A 16,768-nucleotide genomic window follows, 5' to 3' on the forward strand; every position below is an offset into this window, starting at 1 on the left:
ATTAAAGTTGGAATGTGTTGCCAGAGTGTTATGTGAAATCATTTTAATTAATTGCAAATTGAAATTGTTTTCTTTCAGTGGGTTGGTTCAGTGGATGTTCTCCAATGCCAATTTAGTTGTCACGAATGGCTCTTCTGTAACACGTTGCAGTCCTTCATAAATTGGTCATCCTTTTTTCTTGTTGTAGTTCTGTGCTTCTCCTTCAACTGGATTTATGAGGGAATATAATCAGGCAATTGTGCCACTATCCTATGAAGGGTATGCATACAGTAGAGGCACCACACATACCATTGCTTTTGCTTTCTCTTTCTGAATAGACGTTTAATCCTGGACTGTGGATTGAGGAGAGCACAGACTGCTCAAGGTGCATTTTGTGACCCTACTTTCCACTGAAAGCTTTGATTTTGCCTGGCTCTAAGTTCTGGCACTTTGTAACAGCCATTGGAGGCTGAGGGGAAACCTGGTAGAAGCTTATAAAATTATGAGAGGCACAGATGGATCTTTCTCCCAGGGTAGAAATATCAAATATTAGAGGACAATGCTTTAAAGTGAGAGGGGGAAAGATTAAAGGGGATAGAGTCAGAGAGCAACACAGCATGGATACAGGCCCTTCAGCCCAACCAGTCCATGCCAACCACGGTGCCCACCCAGCTAGTCCCAATTTCCTATGTTCAGCCCATATCCCTCTAAGCCCCACCCCTCCAAGTGCTTCTTAAGAAACACTATTGTACCCACCTCAACCACTTCCTCTGGTGGCTCGTTCCACATACTCACCACCCTCTGCGTGAAAAGTTGCCCCTCAGGTCCCTTTTAAATCTTTCCCCTCTCATCCTAAACCTATGCCTCCTTGTTTTAGACTCCCCTACCCTGGGGAAAATACTGTTACCATCCACCTTACCTATGCCTCTCATAATTTAAAAAATCTCTATAAGGTCATCCCTCATTATCCTACGTTCCAAGGAATAAAGACCTAGCCTCGCCAACCTCCCTCTATAACTCAGGTATAGACCTGGCAACATCTGATGTGTGGGGCAAGTTTTATTACACAGAGTGGTAGGTACCTGGGACGGGTTGTCAGGTGTCAACAGTGGTGTTTAAGAGAATTTTGGATAGGCACATGAATATGCAGGGAATGGTTCTGTGTTCAGTTGTGGTCGCCTCATTACAGGAAGGATGTGGAAGCTTTAGAGAGGGTGCAGAGGAGATTTACCAGGATGTTGCCTGGATTGGAGAGCATGCCTTATGAGGATAGGTTGAGCAAGCTAGGGCTTTTCTCTTTGGAGAGAAGGAGGATGAGAGGTGACTTGATAGAGGTGTACAAGATGATAAGAGGTATAGATCGAGTGGACAGTCAGAGACTTTTTCCCAGGGCGACAATGGCTAACACGAGGGGACATAATTTTAAGGTGATTGGAGGAAAGTATAAGGGGGATGTCAGGGGTAAGTTCTTACAGAGAGAGTGGTGGGTGTGTGGAACGCACTGCCGGCAGAGGTGGTGGAGGCAGATACATTAGGGACATTTAAGAGACTCTTAGATAGACACATGAATGATAGAGAAATCGGGGGGGCGATGTGGGAGGGAAGGGTTGGATAGATCTTAGAGCAGGATAAAATGTCGGCACAACATTGTGGACCGAAGGGCCTGTACTGCGCTGTAATGTTCTGCAAGACTGTAGATCCTAGAAATCTAAAATAAAAACAGAAAATGCTGGAAATACTCATCAGGTCAGATGCATTTGTAAAGAGAATAACAGACAGTCCCCGGTTATGGAAGGGTTCTGTTCCTGAGAACAACAAACAATCTGTGGAGGAACTCAGCAGGTTGAGCAGCATCTATAGGAGGGGTGGAGGAACTGTCACCAGTTCCCCACCCCGCCACAGATGCTGCTTGATCGGCTGAGTCCCGCCACAGATTGTTTGTTGCTCCAGATTTCAGCATCTGCAGTCTCCGTGTCTCCTTTCCTTAGAAATGTTCGTAACCCGAATAGTTTTGTAAGTTGGAAATGAGCAATGACAGTGTGCGGGCGAGGGTCACAGAAACAGCGGTGACGTGAGACCGAGCAGGCGCAGGAAGAGTGGCCGCCAGCCGGCCTCACTGACTCGGTGAGCGGGCGAGTCTGCTCAGCGCTCCTGGCTCTGCTCGGCTCCACCCGGCCCCCGTTTGTTGTGGCTCAAGTGGTAGGGGCAGGAGGGAGTGAGGGAGTGAGGGGGGAGAGAAAGCTCACAGAAGTGCCCCATTCAGGAGATGCCTGCAGCTCCACAGCAGCCGGCAAATCCATCCCCATCCATCCCGTTGGTCTCCCAAACACTCGCTCGTGTACAGGGGAGGACTGTAGGATTAAGGTTTCAGGTTGAAGGCTCTTGGTCAGGGCAGAGGCAAAAGCAGCTTAAGCTGCAGGGAGCAGCATGTCTTTGAGGAATTTATATCTTTCATCCAACTCCCTGATGACAATTCCTTCCTAAACCCCATTTCAATGCTTGCGCAAAGTCATCACGTAAGCTGTGAAAATTTCAAAGATTTGTTAATGATCTGTGCCCAGTAAGCTATTAAACATTCAGCATCTGCATTTTCTTTCAAGTATTTTAGATCGAAAATTCCTCGCTGAATGTGCACCTCACGATCAAACTGGTTCTCTGCACGTGCACCAGGTGGTAATGGTTGGGGATGGATCAATTGGTTGTCTGGATGAAACTTGGCTAAGCTTAAGGAATGCGAGTCAAAAGAATCCATCCTTGGATAGTTCCTTGGGGGATGAGGGAGAAGGAATGTTTGAACAACCAGTGACACGCTGTAAGAATGATGATGTTCTAAATGGATGGGTTTCACACTTGCAGGGGAATATCACGAAGCTGGAGATTGATGTAATGTTCATGCAGGTTTGTTCATTATCAAGCACACACAGTTGTGATAGCATTAAGGAGAGTCTAGAATAACTTCCTAAATATGTGTGGGTTGACAAATGAAGGTAGGACATTCACAGTCAATGATAGGACCCTGGGGAGTATGGTAGAACAGAGGGACCTAGGAGTACAAGTACATGGTTTCCTGAAAGTGGTGTCACAGGGAGACAGGGTGGGGAAGAAGGCTTTTGGCAGGCTGGCCTTTATCAGTCAGGGGTCTGAGTAAAGAAGTTGGGATGTTATTTTGCAGCTGTACAAGACGTTGGTGAAGCCACATTTGGAATATTGTGTTCAGTTTTGGTCGCCTTGCTATAGGAAAAATGCCATTAAGCTGGAAAGAGTGCAGAGGAGATTTATGAGGATGTTGCTGGGACTCGAGGGACTGCGTTATGGAGAGAGGTTGGGACATTTTTGTTGGAGTGCAGGAGATTGAGAGGTGATCTTATAGAGATGTATAAAATCATGAGGGGCATAGGGTGAATGCGCAGTCTTTTTCCCAGGGTTGGGGAATCAAGAACAAGAGGGCAGATGTTTAAAGTGAGAGGGAAGAGATTTAATAGGAATCTGAGGGGCAACTTTTTCACCCAGAGGGTGGTTAGTATATGGAATGAGCTGCCAGAGGAAGTGGTTGAGGCAGGTACACTAACAACTTTTAAAAGCTACTTGGACAAGTACATGGATACGAAAGGTTTAGAAGGACATGGGCCAAATGTGGGCACATGGGACTATCTTAGATGGGAATCTTGGTTGGCATGGACCAGTTGGGCCGAAGGGCCTGTTTCTGTGCTGTATGACTCTGACTCCATGGCAGGTTAATTGTCCACTTCAAATTGCACCTGGTCTGTAGGTGAGTGGGGGGAGTTGATGGGAATTGGGGAAGAATAAAATAGGACTAGAATAAAAGAGTCCATGGATAGTTGAAGATCAGTGCAGACTCCGTGGGCCTGTTTCCATGCTGTATGTTTCTATGGCGCTATGAAACCAATACATCAGAAAGTATGGGGAGAAGAAGCAGAGCTTGAGGCTAGTCTGTTGCCAAGTCAGAGTGTCGGTAGATTTTGGGTCTAAAAGAGCAGCCATGATACTGATAAAGAGGTGATACAAAACAGCTATATCACTGCCGTAAAACAACAAAGCTTAATTTATTCCAGATACCTATGTGATTTTTCTAGTTAGAGTGATAGTTCTTCACTGGTGACGATAGCTCCACAAGTTTTGATTGTATAATTGCTGAGATGAATAATTCAGGTTCACATTCCAGGAGTAAATTAAGAGAGTGTCCCTGTTTTATATGGGATTATTCAGGGTAGCATCTTGTAAACATAGGGTGGCCTCCCCTCTGGTCTGCATGTGGAAGGCAATTCCTAATTAGTTGCAAAGTGCATGAGACCTGAAGTAAAAACTGGGAAGTACAGTAGAGATTCAGGAGTTTGGGCAGCTTCTGAGGAAAGAACACGAATCAAGATTTTCAGTTTCCCCAGTATTTAGCAGCTGGTCTGGAATTAAAGTCAAGCTGCTTGCGATTCTTTGGGAATGTGTGATAATCTACGTTTGACAAAAGCCGGAAGGTCTCTTTCCATTTTGGTTTTGATTAGCATTAAGGCATTTGACAAGGTTCCACATGGTAGGCTTCTTCAGAAGGTCAGAGGGCATGGGATCCAGGGAGGCTTGGCCGTGTGGATTCAGAAATGGCTTGCCTGTAGAAAGCAAAGGGTTGTGGTGGAGGGAGTGCATTCAGATTGGAGGGCTGTGACTAGAGGTGTCCCACAGGGATCGGTTCTGGGACCTCTACTTTTTGTGATTTTTATTAATGACTTGGATGAGGGGGTAGAAGGGTGGGTTGGCAAGTTTGCAGACGACACAAAGGTTGGTGGTATTGTGGATAGTGTGGAGGACTGTCGAAGATTGCGGAGCGACGTTGATAGGATGCAGAACTGGGCTGAGAAGTGGCAGATGGAGTTCAATCCGGAGAAGTGTGAGGTAGTACACTTTGGAAGGACAAACTCCAAGGCGGAGTACAAAGTTATTGGCAGGATTCTGGGTAGTGTGGAGGAGCAGAGGAATCTGGGAGTTCATATCCACAGATCCCTGAAAGTTGCCTCACAGGTGGATAGGGTAGTTAAGAAAGCTTATAGGATGTTAGCTTTCATAAGTTGTAGGATTGAGTTTTAAGAGCCACGAGGTAATGATGCAGCTCTACAAAACTCTGGTTAGATCACACTTAGAGTACTGTGTCCAGTTCTGGTCTCCTCATTATAGGAAGGATGTGGAAGCGTTGGAAAGGGTGCAGAGGAGATTTACCAGGATGCTACCTGGTTTGGAGAGTATGCATTATGAGGAGAGACTAAGGGAGCTAGGGCTTTACTCTTTGGAGAGAAGGAGGATGAGAGGAGACATGATAGAGGTATACAAAGTATTAAGAGGAATAGATAGAGTGGACAGCCAGCGCATCTTTCTCAGGGCACCAATGCTCAATACAAAAGGGCATGGCTTTAAAAGGGCATGGGAAGTTCAAGGGAGATATCAGAGGAAGGTTTTTCACCCAGAGAGTGGTTGGGGCATGGAATGCGCTGCCTGGGGTGGTGGTGGAGGCAGGTACATTGGTCAAATTCAAGAGATTACTAGATAAGCATATGGAGGAATTTAAAATAGAGGGATATGTGGGAGGAAGGGGTTTCAAGGTCGGCACAATGTTGTGGGCCAAAGGGCCTGTATTGTGCTGTATTGTTCTATGATTCCATGATTCTATGATTTAACTTGAAAACAGCTGTTGTGAAGTTGATTCAGAATATGAAAAGGAGAGTTCTGGAGCCTTTCTCTTCTTACACTATAGGAGGATGAAGAAGTCCCATGAAATCTCATTCAACTTCATTCCTTGCCCAGATTCCCCAGATATTTTCTCATTTTCTTATTGGAGGAGCCCATTTGGCCCACTGAGTCTATGCTAGCTCTTGGACCAATCACACCAGCCCCATTGCCCCACTTATTTCCCTGTAACCTATTCTCTCTCACATGCCCATCAGTTTCCTCCTGAGTCTCCTCCCACACTCCAACACTTAGGAGCAATTTCACAGTCGTCAATTGACCTACCAGCACGGCTCTGGGATGTGGGAGGAAACTGGGAGACGAGTGGGAAGCCAACACAGGCACAGAGAGCATGTGCAAATTCCACTCAGACAGCATCTGAGGTTGGGATCGAACCTGGGTCACTGGAGCGATGTGGCTGCAGGTGCTGGTGTCAATGTATTTGCACATATGGTCAGCCCTGGCTGAATTTGTAATGTTCTTGCTTCAGAATTAAGGGATTCCACATTCAAACCCTGCACCTGAGTTTCGAGCACAAAATCCAACCAGATGCCAGTTGCAGAGTAAGGGTTAAGGTTAGTAATTAAATATGGGAAAACTGAGCTCTCTTCCACAGATGCTGCCTGACCTGCTGAGCACTTATATCATGGTATATTTCTAGTTCTTTTATCTACATAACTATCCAGAACCGATTGTAATGAGGTTTGAAAATTAAAGCACACAGAACATGCAGAACTGAATTTTCAATGGGTGTCTCTGTTACTTTTACAGCAACATAAAACGTGCTTGCACCAATATTAGAATTGTAAAATGGGTGCTGCTCCAGAGTCAAAGTCGAGATTATTGTCAGATGCCCTAGTACATGTATGCACAGGTGCGGTGAAAAACTTACAGCAGCATCACAGGCACACAGCATCATATAAGCAGCATTCACAAGAAAAACATAAATTAAACACACAATTTTTACAAGAACACAATGAGAACAAAAAAAATCCATTGTCATGTAAAGTGTTGTTATATTGAAGTAGTGATTAGTGTTGTGCAGGTTAGTTCAAGAACTGAATGGTTGAAGGGAAGTAGCTGTACCTGAACCTGGTGGTGTGGGACTTCAGGCTTGTGTACCTCCTGCCCGATGGGTGGCTGCAAGAACCGAATGCAGTAACATTGTGATTATTAATCCCACTATTCATGGGTGCATTACTCAACTGCAGTGATATTTGCTCCCTTCAGTGAAGGAAGCTGTGTTTTATTGAGAATTCCGTGTGCGAAGGCTATTTATCCTTAAAGGCCTCAAATGCATTCCTGAGCAGATGTTTTGCCAGCTGTTTTCTTTGTGCTGATTAACTGGAGTTTGCCGGTTGTCTGTTCCGCACACGTCTTCCGTTCCGCGGGGAATAATTCATTCTTGTCTTAAGTCATGCCTGATGCTTGTTAATATTACACCCCTGTTCTTCAGGCTGTGCTCACGGACCAAGTTAACTCATCAACTTCCATTTGCATTGTTCTTTCCCATTGTGCAATTGGCGATTATATTTTCAATCTTCTTTGCTCCCAATGGAAGAAATCTGGCTTGTGTTCATTTTATTTGCTGTCATAAACTCTGAGATTTATCTTCTTCACTTTGGGCTCTTCCCCCACGCCATCAGGTTGAGTTTACAGCAGAACAAGTATGTTGTATTGCTGGACCCGATGAAGCATACAACATTATTCCCGAGTTTAGTGCAAATTCATGGAACCAGACCAATAGTGATTTCTTTTATTACTAAGTCATAGTCATAGAGTTGTATAGCACAGAAACAGGCCCTTTGGGCTATTGCTTCCATGCCGATCTTCATGCCCCTCTACACTTAATTCAATTGCTGGCATTGGGACCTTATCCTTCTATGCCCTGTCTATTTGCATGTCTCTCTAAATGCCTCTGAAACACAGTAATTGTAACTAATCCCATCACCTCCTCTGCTAGCACATTCCAGGTATCAACCACTCTCTGTGCAAGAAAAGCTGACCCCTCAGATCTGCTTTAAAACTCCTTCCTCTTGCCTTAAACCAATAAGATATCTTTGTTAGTCACATGTACATCGAAACACACAGTGAAATGCATCATTTTGCCTACAGTGTTCTGGGGGCAGCCCGCAAGTGTCGTCACACTTCCGGCGCCAACATAGCATGCCCACAACTTCCTAACCCGTATGTCTTTGGAATGTTGGAGGAAACCAGAGCACCCGGAGGAAATCCACGCAGACACGGGGAGAACATACAAACTCCTTACAGACAGTGGCAAGAATTGAACCCGGGTCGCTGGCACTGTAATAGCGTTATGCTAACTGCTACACCTCCGTGCAATGCTCTCTTGTTTTTGATTCCCCTGTCGTGGGAAAAGATTCTGACTATCCTCTCTATCTGTGCTTCTTATATATCTCTGTCAGGTCATCCCTCTGCTTCCTTCGCTCCAGGGAAAGCAAGCCCAGCCTCTCCAATCTCTCCCCATAACTGAAGTCCTCCAAACCAGGCAACATCTTGGTGAATCTCCTCTGTACTCTCTGCAGCGCAGACACATCCATCCTGTAGTGTGGTGACCAGAACTGCACACAAAGCTCCAAGTGTGGCCTAACCAGTGTTTGTGAAGTAATTCTTACCAGAGCCTTCGAGGCAATTTACTGTTCTCTTTGGAGAACGGTAAGTATTATACTTGGAACATAAGATTTTTGTTGGGAATGTTGGCATGCTAGTAGTACAGCAGGAATGAGACTGAAGTTCAAATTCCACTTTTGCTGCTGATGTCTTTAATTTGGGTTAATTAATAATCTGGAGCAAAAGTCTTTCATTAATAATAGTGATCATAGATATTGCTGGATTATCATGAAAACCCATCTGCTTCATTAATGTCCTTCAGGGAATGAAATTGCCTGATCTAGCCACCTTGCAGAGTAGTTGACTCCTTAATTGCCCTCTACGATGACCTTACAAGCTACCCAGTGGAGGGCAATTGAACTACCCTCTGATGACTGTATCCTGCATGTGGATAAAAAATAATTTTCAAGTTCTAATCTAATACAGCAGTTACTACTATTGAGGTAATTATTAAGAAGGAAAAAGGGTACTGCAGATAATTAACACTGTTGAATTTATTGACTTGGAACCATAAACTGATCCAGAGCCGAGAAAGAATCCAGAATCATTACACAGGGCCTGTATAGAATCAGAATCAGGTTTATTATCGCTGACCTTTGTCATGAAATTTGTTGTTTCGTGGCAGCAGTACAGTGCAAGACATAAAAATTACTATAAGTTACAAAAATAAATAAATAGTGCAAAAGAGGAATAATGAGGTCGTGTTCATGGGTTCATGGACCAGAATATGCAGAGATCCTTCCTGCTTTCAGTAGCATTTTTTTTGGCGGCACGGTAGCGTAGCAGTTATTGCAGTGCCAGCGACCCGGGTTCAATTCCCACTGCTGCCTGTAAGGAGTTTATACGTTCTCCTCGTGACTGTGTGGGTTTCCTCCAACATTCCAAAGACATACGGGTTAGGAAGTTGTGGGCATGCTATGTTGGTGCCGGAAGTGTGGCGATAATTGCGGTCTGCCCCCAGAACACTCTATGCAAAAAGACACATTTCACTGTGTGTTTTGATGTATATGTGACTAATAAAAAGACATTTTATCTTATCAATGTTCCTAGGAGCTCGATGTGCACAAATTACTTGCTATATTTCTTGCTTTACAACAGTGACTACATTTTAAAAGTGCTTAATTGGGTATGAATTTATTGGGACAATCCAAAATCCTACCATAGAAGTGTTTCTAGGCAGCATTTCAACATTGGGGCTGCAGAGTGGCTCAACCTGGTAGAGCTGCTGCCTTACAGCTCTGGAGACCTGGGTTCAATCCTAACCTCTGGTGCTGTCTTTGTGGAGTTTGCACGTTCTCCCTGTGACCGTGTGGGTTTCCTCCCACATCTCAAAGATATGCCAGTCAGTTGGTTAGTGGACCGCTGTGAATTGCGCATAGTATGCAGTAATAAACACTATACAAAAATAAGACAATGGTTCTCAAATTAAAAAGCAAGCAAAGTCAAAAAGTAAAAGAAAAAAGCATATATTCAGTCAAGTTGGACTCCCTTGAAACATACACTGATGTTAAAAGACTCAAGTTAAAGCTTTGACTTCCATTGACCAGGTTTCATGTTAAACAATCTGAATAAAGAGGTGTGTAGATGAGTGGGAGAATCTGGGAATGTGAGAAGATTGAAGTGGAGCTGTGTAGTAGCAGCTCCACCAAGTTTTTTTTGTATGAACATACGTTATTCTCTAAGAGCACTACAAAACGATATCCAGTGTCAAAACTACAACAACTAATTCAAGAAAGAAGAGAAAACTACGTGTGCAGATTCTAACTACATAAATACACCAAATAACGCTAACGACCGCAAAACGCACTGCTTCAGATAAGAACCTCATTCACACCGTCTACGACACGTCCAGCAGCTCCACCAAGCTTTGTCCTGCCCAAAGCTGACCTCATCTTTAAGATGTTAGTAAGGGCCAGTGAAGGTGGGTTGCCAGCATCATTAGTTGGGTGGCTGCTGTTGCTTCATCAAATTCAAGTTCGAGTTTATTGTTGTCATGGACATACATACACAGGGTATAAATGTCATGAAAATTCACTTTTGCAGCAGCAGCACAGTACAGTAGAAGGCAATGACAGACGTAAGTTAACATAAGCAAATTAACATAAATTATACATAACTTATGTGCAAAATAAGCAATAAAATAAGCATAATGACACTGGTGCAAGACTGAAAGAGAGAAAAAAATATAGTCCAAGGTAGTGTCAAGGTTTTTCAGGTGGGTTCAAGAACCTGATGGCAGTGGGGAAGAAGCTGTTGTTGAACCTTGAGGTGTGGGTCTTCAGGCTCCTGTACCTCCTGCCTCATGGCAGCATCGAGAAGAGGGCATGGCCTGGATGGTGGGGGTCCCTGATGATGGATGTCACTTTCCTGAGACATCGCCTCTTGTAGATGTCCTCGATGGTGGGGAGAGCTGCACCCGTGATGGCACTGGCTGAGTCCACCACTCTCTGTAGCCTTTTGCCTTCCTGTGCGTTGGACTTTCTACACCTCTTTGTTTTGTCCCACAGCATGTCTAACAATTGGATAGTAAAAGTTGAGAGTTTTTAAGCCGGCTGTGCATCCTTGGAATTACATGGAAGCTACATGATTGTTGGCAATGAGCTGGGAATGCAAACCAGACAGGGAGCATTTGTCTCCTGCTGTTGTGGAAGTGAGAAGATAAGTAAGTTTTGGGACAAAAATCAAAATGCTGGAGGAACTCAGAGGGTGAGGCAGCATCTGTGGTGGGAAATAGACAGTTGATGTTTTGGGTTGAGACCCTTCATGTGGCAGATTCCTCCAGCAGTTTTGTCTTTGCTCCAGATTCTAGCACCTGCAGTCTCTTGTGGCTCCAAGTATTGGGACACTTGCCTACTTATCTCCAGCGTCGCACCGTCCACACCTGTTGCTGTACCTGGGCCACACTGCTGGTGGAGAGGCCGGTGAGAGTGTGATATTATCTGAGTAATAGAAGTAGTAAATCACTTGCTTCGCACGTTTATGGAAAGCAGACCAATTAATGAACATTATAATTATTAATCTCTGAAGACCCTGCAGGTTGTTTTCATTCTTAAGATATGGGCATCACTGTTATTGTTTTTAACCTGTACTACATCAGTGCACTCTGTACTAATTCAATGTAACTGCACTGTGTAACGAATTGACCTGTACGATCGGTACGCAAGACAGGTTTTTCACTGTACCTCGGTACAAGTGACAATAATAAACCAATACCACTGGCATGGCCAACGTTTATTGACCAGCCCCTGAACCCAGCAGCGGGCTTGGGTCATTTCAGAGGGCAACTAAGAATTGACTTTATCACCGGGTCTGGAGCTGTACATAGAATGGGACAGGGGAAAGATGACAGACACTAGTGAAAGTCACTAGTGAACTGGCTTTTATGGCAATTCTTTTAAATTCAGATTTATTTGTTTTTAAGTCAGCACACAAACCATTCATATGTTGAATCTCTGAGCTCTTGCTGTAAGCTGAATTTCTAAAAAAAATTGTTACACTATCGAGAAGCAGGCAAACCACATGACTGCTGCAGAGAAAACTGTTAGGCCGCCTCTGGAGTATTGCACTCAGTTCTGGTCACCCCAGTATATGGAGGTTTTGAGGACAGTACAGAAGAGGTTTACCAGGACCCTGCCTGGATTAGAGGGTGTGTGTTACAAGGAGAGGTTGGACAAACTTGGGTTGTTTTCTCTGGAGCAGCGGAGGCTGGGGGAGACCTGATAGAAGTTTAAGATTATGATAGGGTATCTTTTACCCCAGGGTCAAAATGTCTTATATTAGAGGGCATGCATTTAATGTGATGTGTGGGGCAAGATTTTTACATGGAGAGTGGTGGGTGCCTGGAATGTGCTGCTAGGGGTGGTGGTGGAGGCAGATACGATAGAGGGGTTTAAGACATGAATGTACAGAGAATGGTGGGATGTGGACATTGTGTAGGCATAAGGGATTTACTTAGTAAGGCATTTAATTTCTAGTTTAATTACTGGCACAACATCGTGGGCTGAAGGGCCTCTTCCTGTGCTGTGTTGTTCTATGTTCCACATTTGAACGTACATTACAGCAAACTTCACTGATTTATTCACTTTGATTTCTTCCAGGAGCCTTGGAGATCCAAGTTCCCGAAGTCCCTGTGATTGCCAGATATGGGAAGGACGTCACCCTGAACTGCTCGTTCACAGCGGAGGGCAATTTTTCCCTCGGTGACCTCAGCGTCATATGGCAGCTCACCGAGACTCGAACATTGGTGCACACCTACTCCCACCAACAGGACCTGCAGAGCGATCAGGAAGACAGCTTCGTGAACAGGACGGCGCTTTTCCTGGAGGAGCTGGACAAGGGAAACGCCTCCTTACTTTTGAGGCACGTGAAGATCGAGGATGAAGGCAGCTTCACCTGCTTTGTTAGAATTAAAGACCACAACAGTGCTCCCATCATGCTGCAACTTGCAGGTACCCTGTTGTTCAGAAGGGCAATGACCTTGATCGGTTCTTAGCTGAACATCCTTATTCTTGCTTTTGTCACTCTTCAACTCTTTTTATTTCAAATATATATATTTTAACATTGATATATATACAGGAAATACAATGCAATCAGTGTATGTCTTTCCTTACAATAATTTTGTCATCAGACCAATGCATTCTACATTTTATACATACTTGTGTTTCCTCTTCAATACACGCATGAAGTGTTTGAGAGGCTGTCGCACAGGATCCAGCCCCTCTATCTCCAGACCCCCCCAGACTGTGGTCCTTCCATACAGAGCCTCTGCATTGGCTGCACTGAGCTTGTGCATCCCTCAGCACGTACTCCTGCAGCCTGGAAAGTGCCAGTCGGCAGTGTTCCCTTATCAGATCAGTGCACATAAAATGCTGGAGGAACTTAGCAGGTCAGGCAGCATCTATGGAGGGAATGCACCTGACGCTGAATGCTCTGGATGCTGCCTGACCTGCTGAGTTCCTCCAGCATTTTGTGTGTTGCTCCAGATTCCAGCATCTGCGGAATCTCTTGTGTCTTGCTTATCAGATCAGATTAGGTTGTTGTCATGTACACTCGGGTGCAATGCAATTCCTTGCTCGTGTGGAGCTCCCAGAGTAAACAGTATACATGGTAATAGTAAATGCAGTGAATACAGTGATGCACGCCAAACAACAGCATGATGCAAAGTATAGTTAGTGCATGTCCAAGGTATAGCAGTGCACCACCCTCTGTAGGGAAAACCTGCCCCTCAGATCCCCTCAGTTCTGAGGGCAGGCATGGTAGTGTAGCGGTTAGCATAACGCTATTACAGCACTAGTGACCCGGGTTCAATTCCGGCCACTGTCTTTAAGGAGTTTGTACGTTCTCCCCGTGTCTGCGTGGGTTTCCTCCGGGTGCTCCAGTTTCCTCCCACATTCCAAAGACATATGGGTTAGGAAGTTGCGGGCATGCTGTGTTGGCGCCAGAAGCATGGCGACACTTGCGGGCTGCCCCCAGAACACTCTATGCAATGATTCTTGATCACGAGGCAGCACAGTGGCACAGCCAGTAGAGCTGCTGCCTCACAGCGCCAGAGACCCGGGTTCAATCCTGACCTCGGGTGCTGTCTGTGCGAAGTTTGCACGTTCTCCCTGTGACCGCGGGGGTGCTCCCGTTTCCACCCACATCCCAAAGATGTGCGGGTTGGTAGGTTAGTTGTCCACTGTAAGTTGTCCCTAGTGTAGGTGAGTATCAGAATCTGGGGGGGGGGGGGGGGGGGTTTGTTGGGAATGTGGGGAGAATAAAAACAATTGGACTTATTAAGGGATCTTGGGGTCCAAGTCCATAGCTCCCTGAAAGTGGCGCGCAAGTTGATGGTGCGGTAAAGAAGGCGTGTGACATGCTTGCCTTTATTAGTTGAGGCACTGAGTTCAAGAATCAGGAAGTTATGTTGCAGCTTTATAAAACTCTGGTTAGGCCACATCTGGAGTATTGCATTCAGTTCTGGTTGCCCCCATTACAGGAAGGATGTGGAGGCTTTGGAGAGGGTGCAGAAGAGGTTCACCAGGCTGCTGCTCGGATTAGAGGCTATGAGCTACAAGGAGAGGTTGGACAAACTTGAGTTGTTTTCTCTGGGGCAGCGGAGGCTGAATGAAGACCTGATAGAAGTTTATAAAATTATGAGAGGCATAGATAGAGTAGACAGCCGGTATCTTTTTCCCAGGGTAGAAATGTCTAATACAAGGAGGCATGCATTTAAGGTGAGAGGGGGAAAGATCAAAGGAGATGTGTGTTTTTTTACACAGAGGGCAGTGGGTGCCTGGAATGCGCTGCCAGGGGTGGTGGTGGAGGCAGATATGACAGAGGCGTTCAGGAGGCTCTCAGATAAGCAGATGAATATGCAGAGAATCGAGGAAAATGACCATGTGCAGGCAGAAGGGATTAGGTGTCATTAGCTTAATTAGTTTGGCACAACATTGTGGGTTGAAGGCCCTGTCCCTGTACTGTTCTATGATCTTAATGTGGGATCAGTGTAAATGGGTGGTTGGTAGTTGCTGTACACTCTGTCTGAAGGGCCTATTTTCATGCCGTATCTCTCTAAGATTCTCACAGTGCAAATTATGGATGTCCTGAGTTCAGACTGCTGATACTCCTAACTCTTGTCTTGTTGCAGCTTCTTACTCCAAGCCCAACCTTCACCTAGAGCCCAACAAAAACCTGAAGCCCGGTGATGAGGTGGCCATTGCTTGCCATTCCTCGGGGGGCTATCCACAAGCAACAGTCCAGTGGCTCGATGGGAAAGGGAGCAACATCACTGAGAACGTCACGACGTCGCAAGTGGCCAATAAGGAGGGCCTGTTTGACGTGCGCAGTGTGATCCGGGTGGTACTGGAGCCAAACAGCACATATAGTTGCATGGTGAGGAACGAGCTACTGAACGAGGAGACGCTGGCGTCGGCTACCATCACAGGTCAGTCCTACATCTTGGAAATTCGAGGGTTGCTTTGCTTTGGAAGGAAAAACCTCGCAAATATGTAGTCACATTCGCTGCCTGAGATTACAGGTCATTGGCGCTCTGGTCCACACTGTTCCTTCTCGAGTGGTCAGGCTTACAGATTATTACAGTGTTTCAGGGCAACTCAGTACTCTCCCAGTATAGCAGGCTGCACTCACGGAATGTTGCACAGGCATTACAAAAATAGTCAAAGTCGAATTTATTGTCATATGCACAAGTACATGTGTGCACAGGTGCAATGAAAAACTTACCTGTGCAACTTCACAGGCACATAGCATCAGATACACAACATTCACAAGAAAATCATAAATTATGTAAGAAAGAAAACAATTAGAGCAAAAATAAGTCTATTGTAGTGCAAAGTGGTCATAGTGTTGCTATACTGAGGTAGTGATTAAGGTTGTGCCGGTTGGTTCAAGAACCGAATGGTTGAAGGGAAGTAGCTGTTCTCGAACCTGATGGTGTGGGACTTCAGGTGTCTGTACCTCCTGCCCGATGGTATCTGTGAGAAGATGGCATGGCCCGGATGGTGTGGGTCTTTGTTGCCTTCTTGAGACGGTGCCTCCTGTAGATACTACCGATGGTGGGGAGGGATGTGCCCGTGATGTATTGGGCTGAGCCCACTACTCTCTGCAGCTTCTTACATTCCTGCACATTCAAATTGCCATATCAGACCATGATGCAGCCAGTCAGGACACTTTCAACGGTACATCTGTAGAAGTTTGTTAGTGTTCGGTGACATGCTGAACCTCCTTAATCTTCTAAGAAAGTAAAGATACTGACACGCTTTCCTTGTGATTGCATCTGTGTGCTGGGCCCAGGACAGGTCATCTGATATGTTAACGACCAGCAATTTAAAGCTGCTGACTCTCTACGCCGCTAATCCCCCAATGTAGACTGGCGCATGTTCGCCCTCCTCCCCCTTCCTGAAGTCAACAATCAGTTTTGCTGACACTGAGCGAGAGGTTGTTGCTGTGGCACTGCTCAACCAGGTGTCCCATCTCGCTCCTGTACGCTGACTCATCACCACCTGTGATTCGTCCAACAACAGTGGTGTCATCTGCAAAGTTGTATATGACATTGGAACCAAACAATGCTAAAAAAAAATGTAAAATTATTTAAAGTGTTGCAATACCTCTATTATTAAAATACTGAAAATACATGTACACACATACACACACCATCTTCAACTCAATCAAAGATTTCAAAGAGTTATACGGCATGGAAACAGGCCCTTCAGCCCTACTGTTCCATGCTGACCAAGATCCCCATCTAAGCTGGTCCTATTTGTCTGCGTTTGGCCCATATCCCTCTTGAACTGGCTTCCCCTCACCTGGGCAGATATCCCAGCATGAGAATTGGGTAGTGGGCACTGGTCCACATGAACCCCACCATCACCATGCAGGGCTCCTGCAGCTGCTGCTCTCTGCTGAGCAGGGGACAGAGCCACAAAGCCCCCTC

General features: G+C 45.5%; 1 protein-coding gene across 2 annotated transcripts in view; it reads left to right on the forward strand.

Annotated features, from left to right (window-relative positions):
- cd276 (CD276 molecule) overlaps window positions 1-16,768 on the forward strand; it is a 331,746-nt gene that overhangs the window by 89,337 nt on the left and 225,641 nt on the right. For both annotated transcript variants that reach the window (XM_052042581.1, XM_052042583.1), the window contains exons 3-4: window positions 12,435-12,785; window positions 14,966-15,262. In XM_052042581.1, the coding sequence (XP_051898541.1) occupies window positions 12,435-12,785; window positions 14,966-15,262 (648 nt within the window). The remainder of the gene's footprint in view (window positions 1-12,434; window positions 12,786-14,965; window positions 15,263-16,768) is intronic.

Source organism: Pristis pectinata, chromosome 32 (genome assembly GCF_009764475.1).
Source record: "Pristis pectinata isolate sPriPec2 chromosome 32, sPriPec2.1.pri, whole genome shotgun sequence".
Taxonomy (NCBI): Eukaryota; Metazoa; Chordata; class Chondrichthyes; order Rhinopristiformes; family Pristidae; genus Pristis; species Pristis pectinata.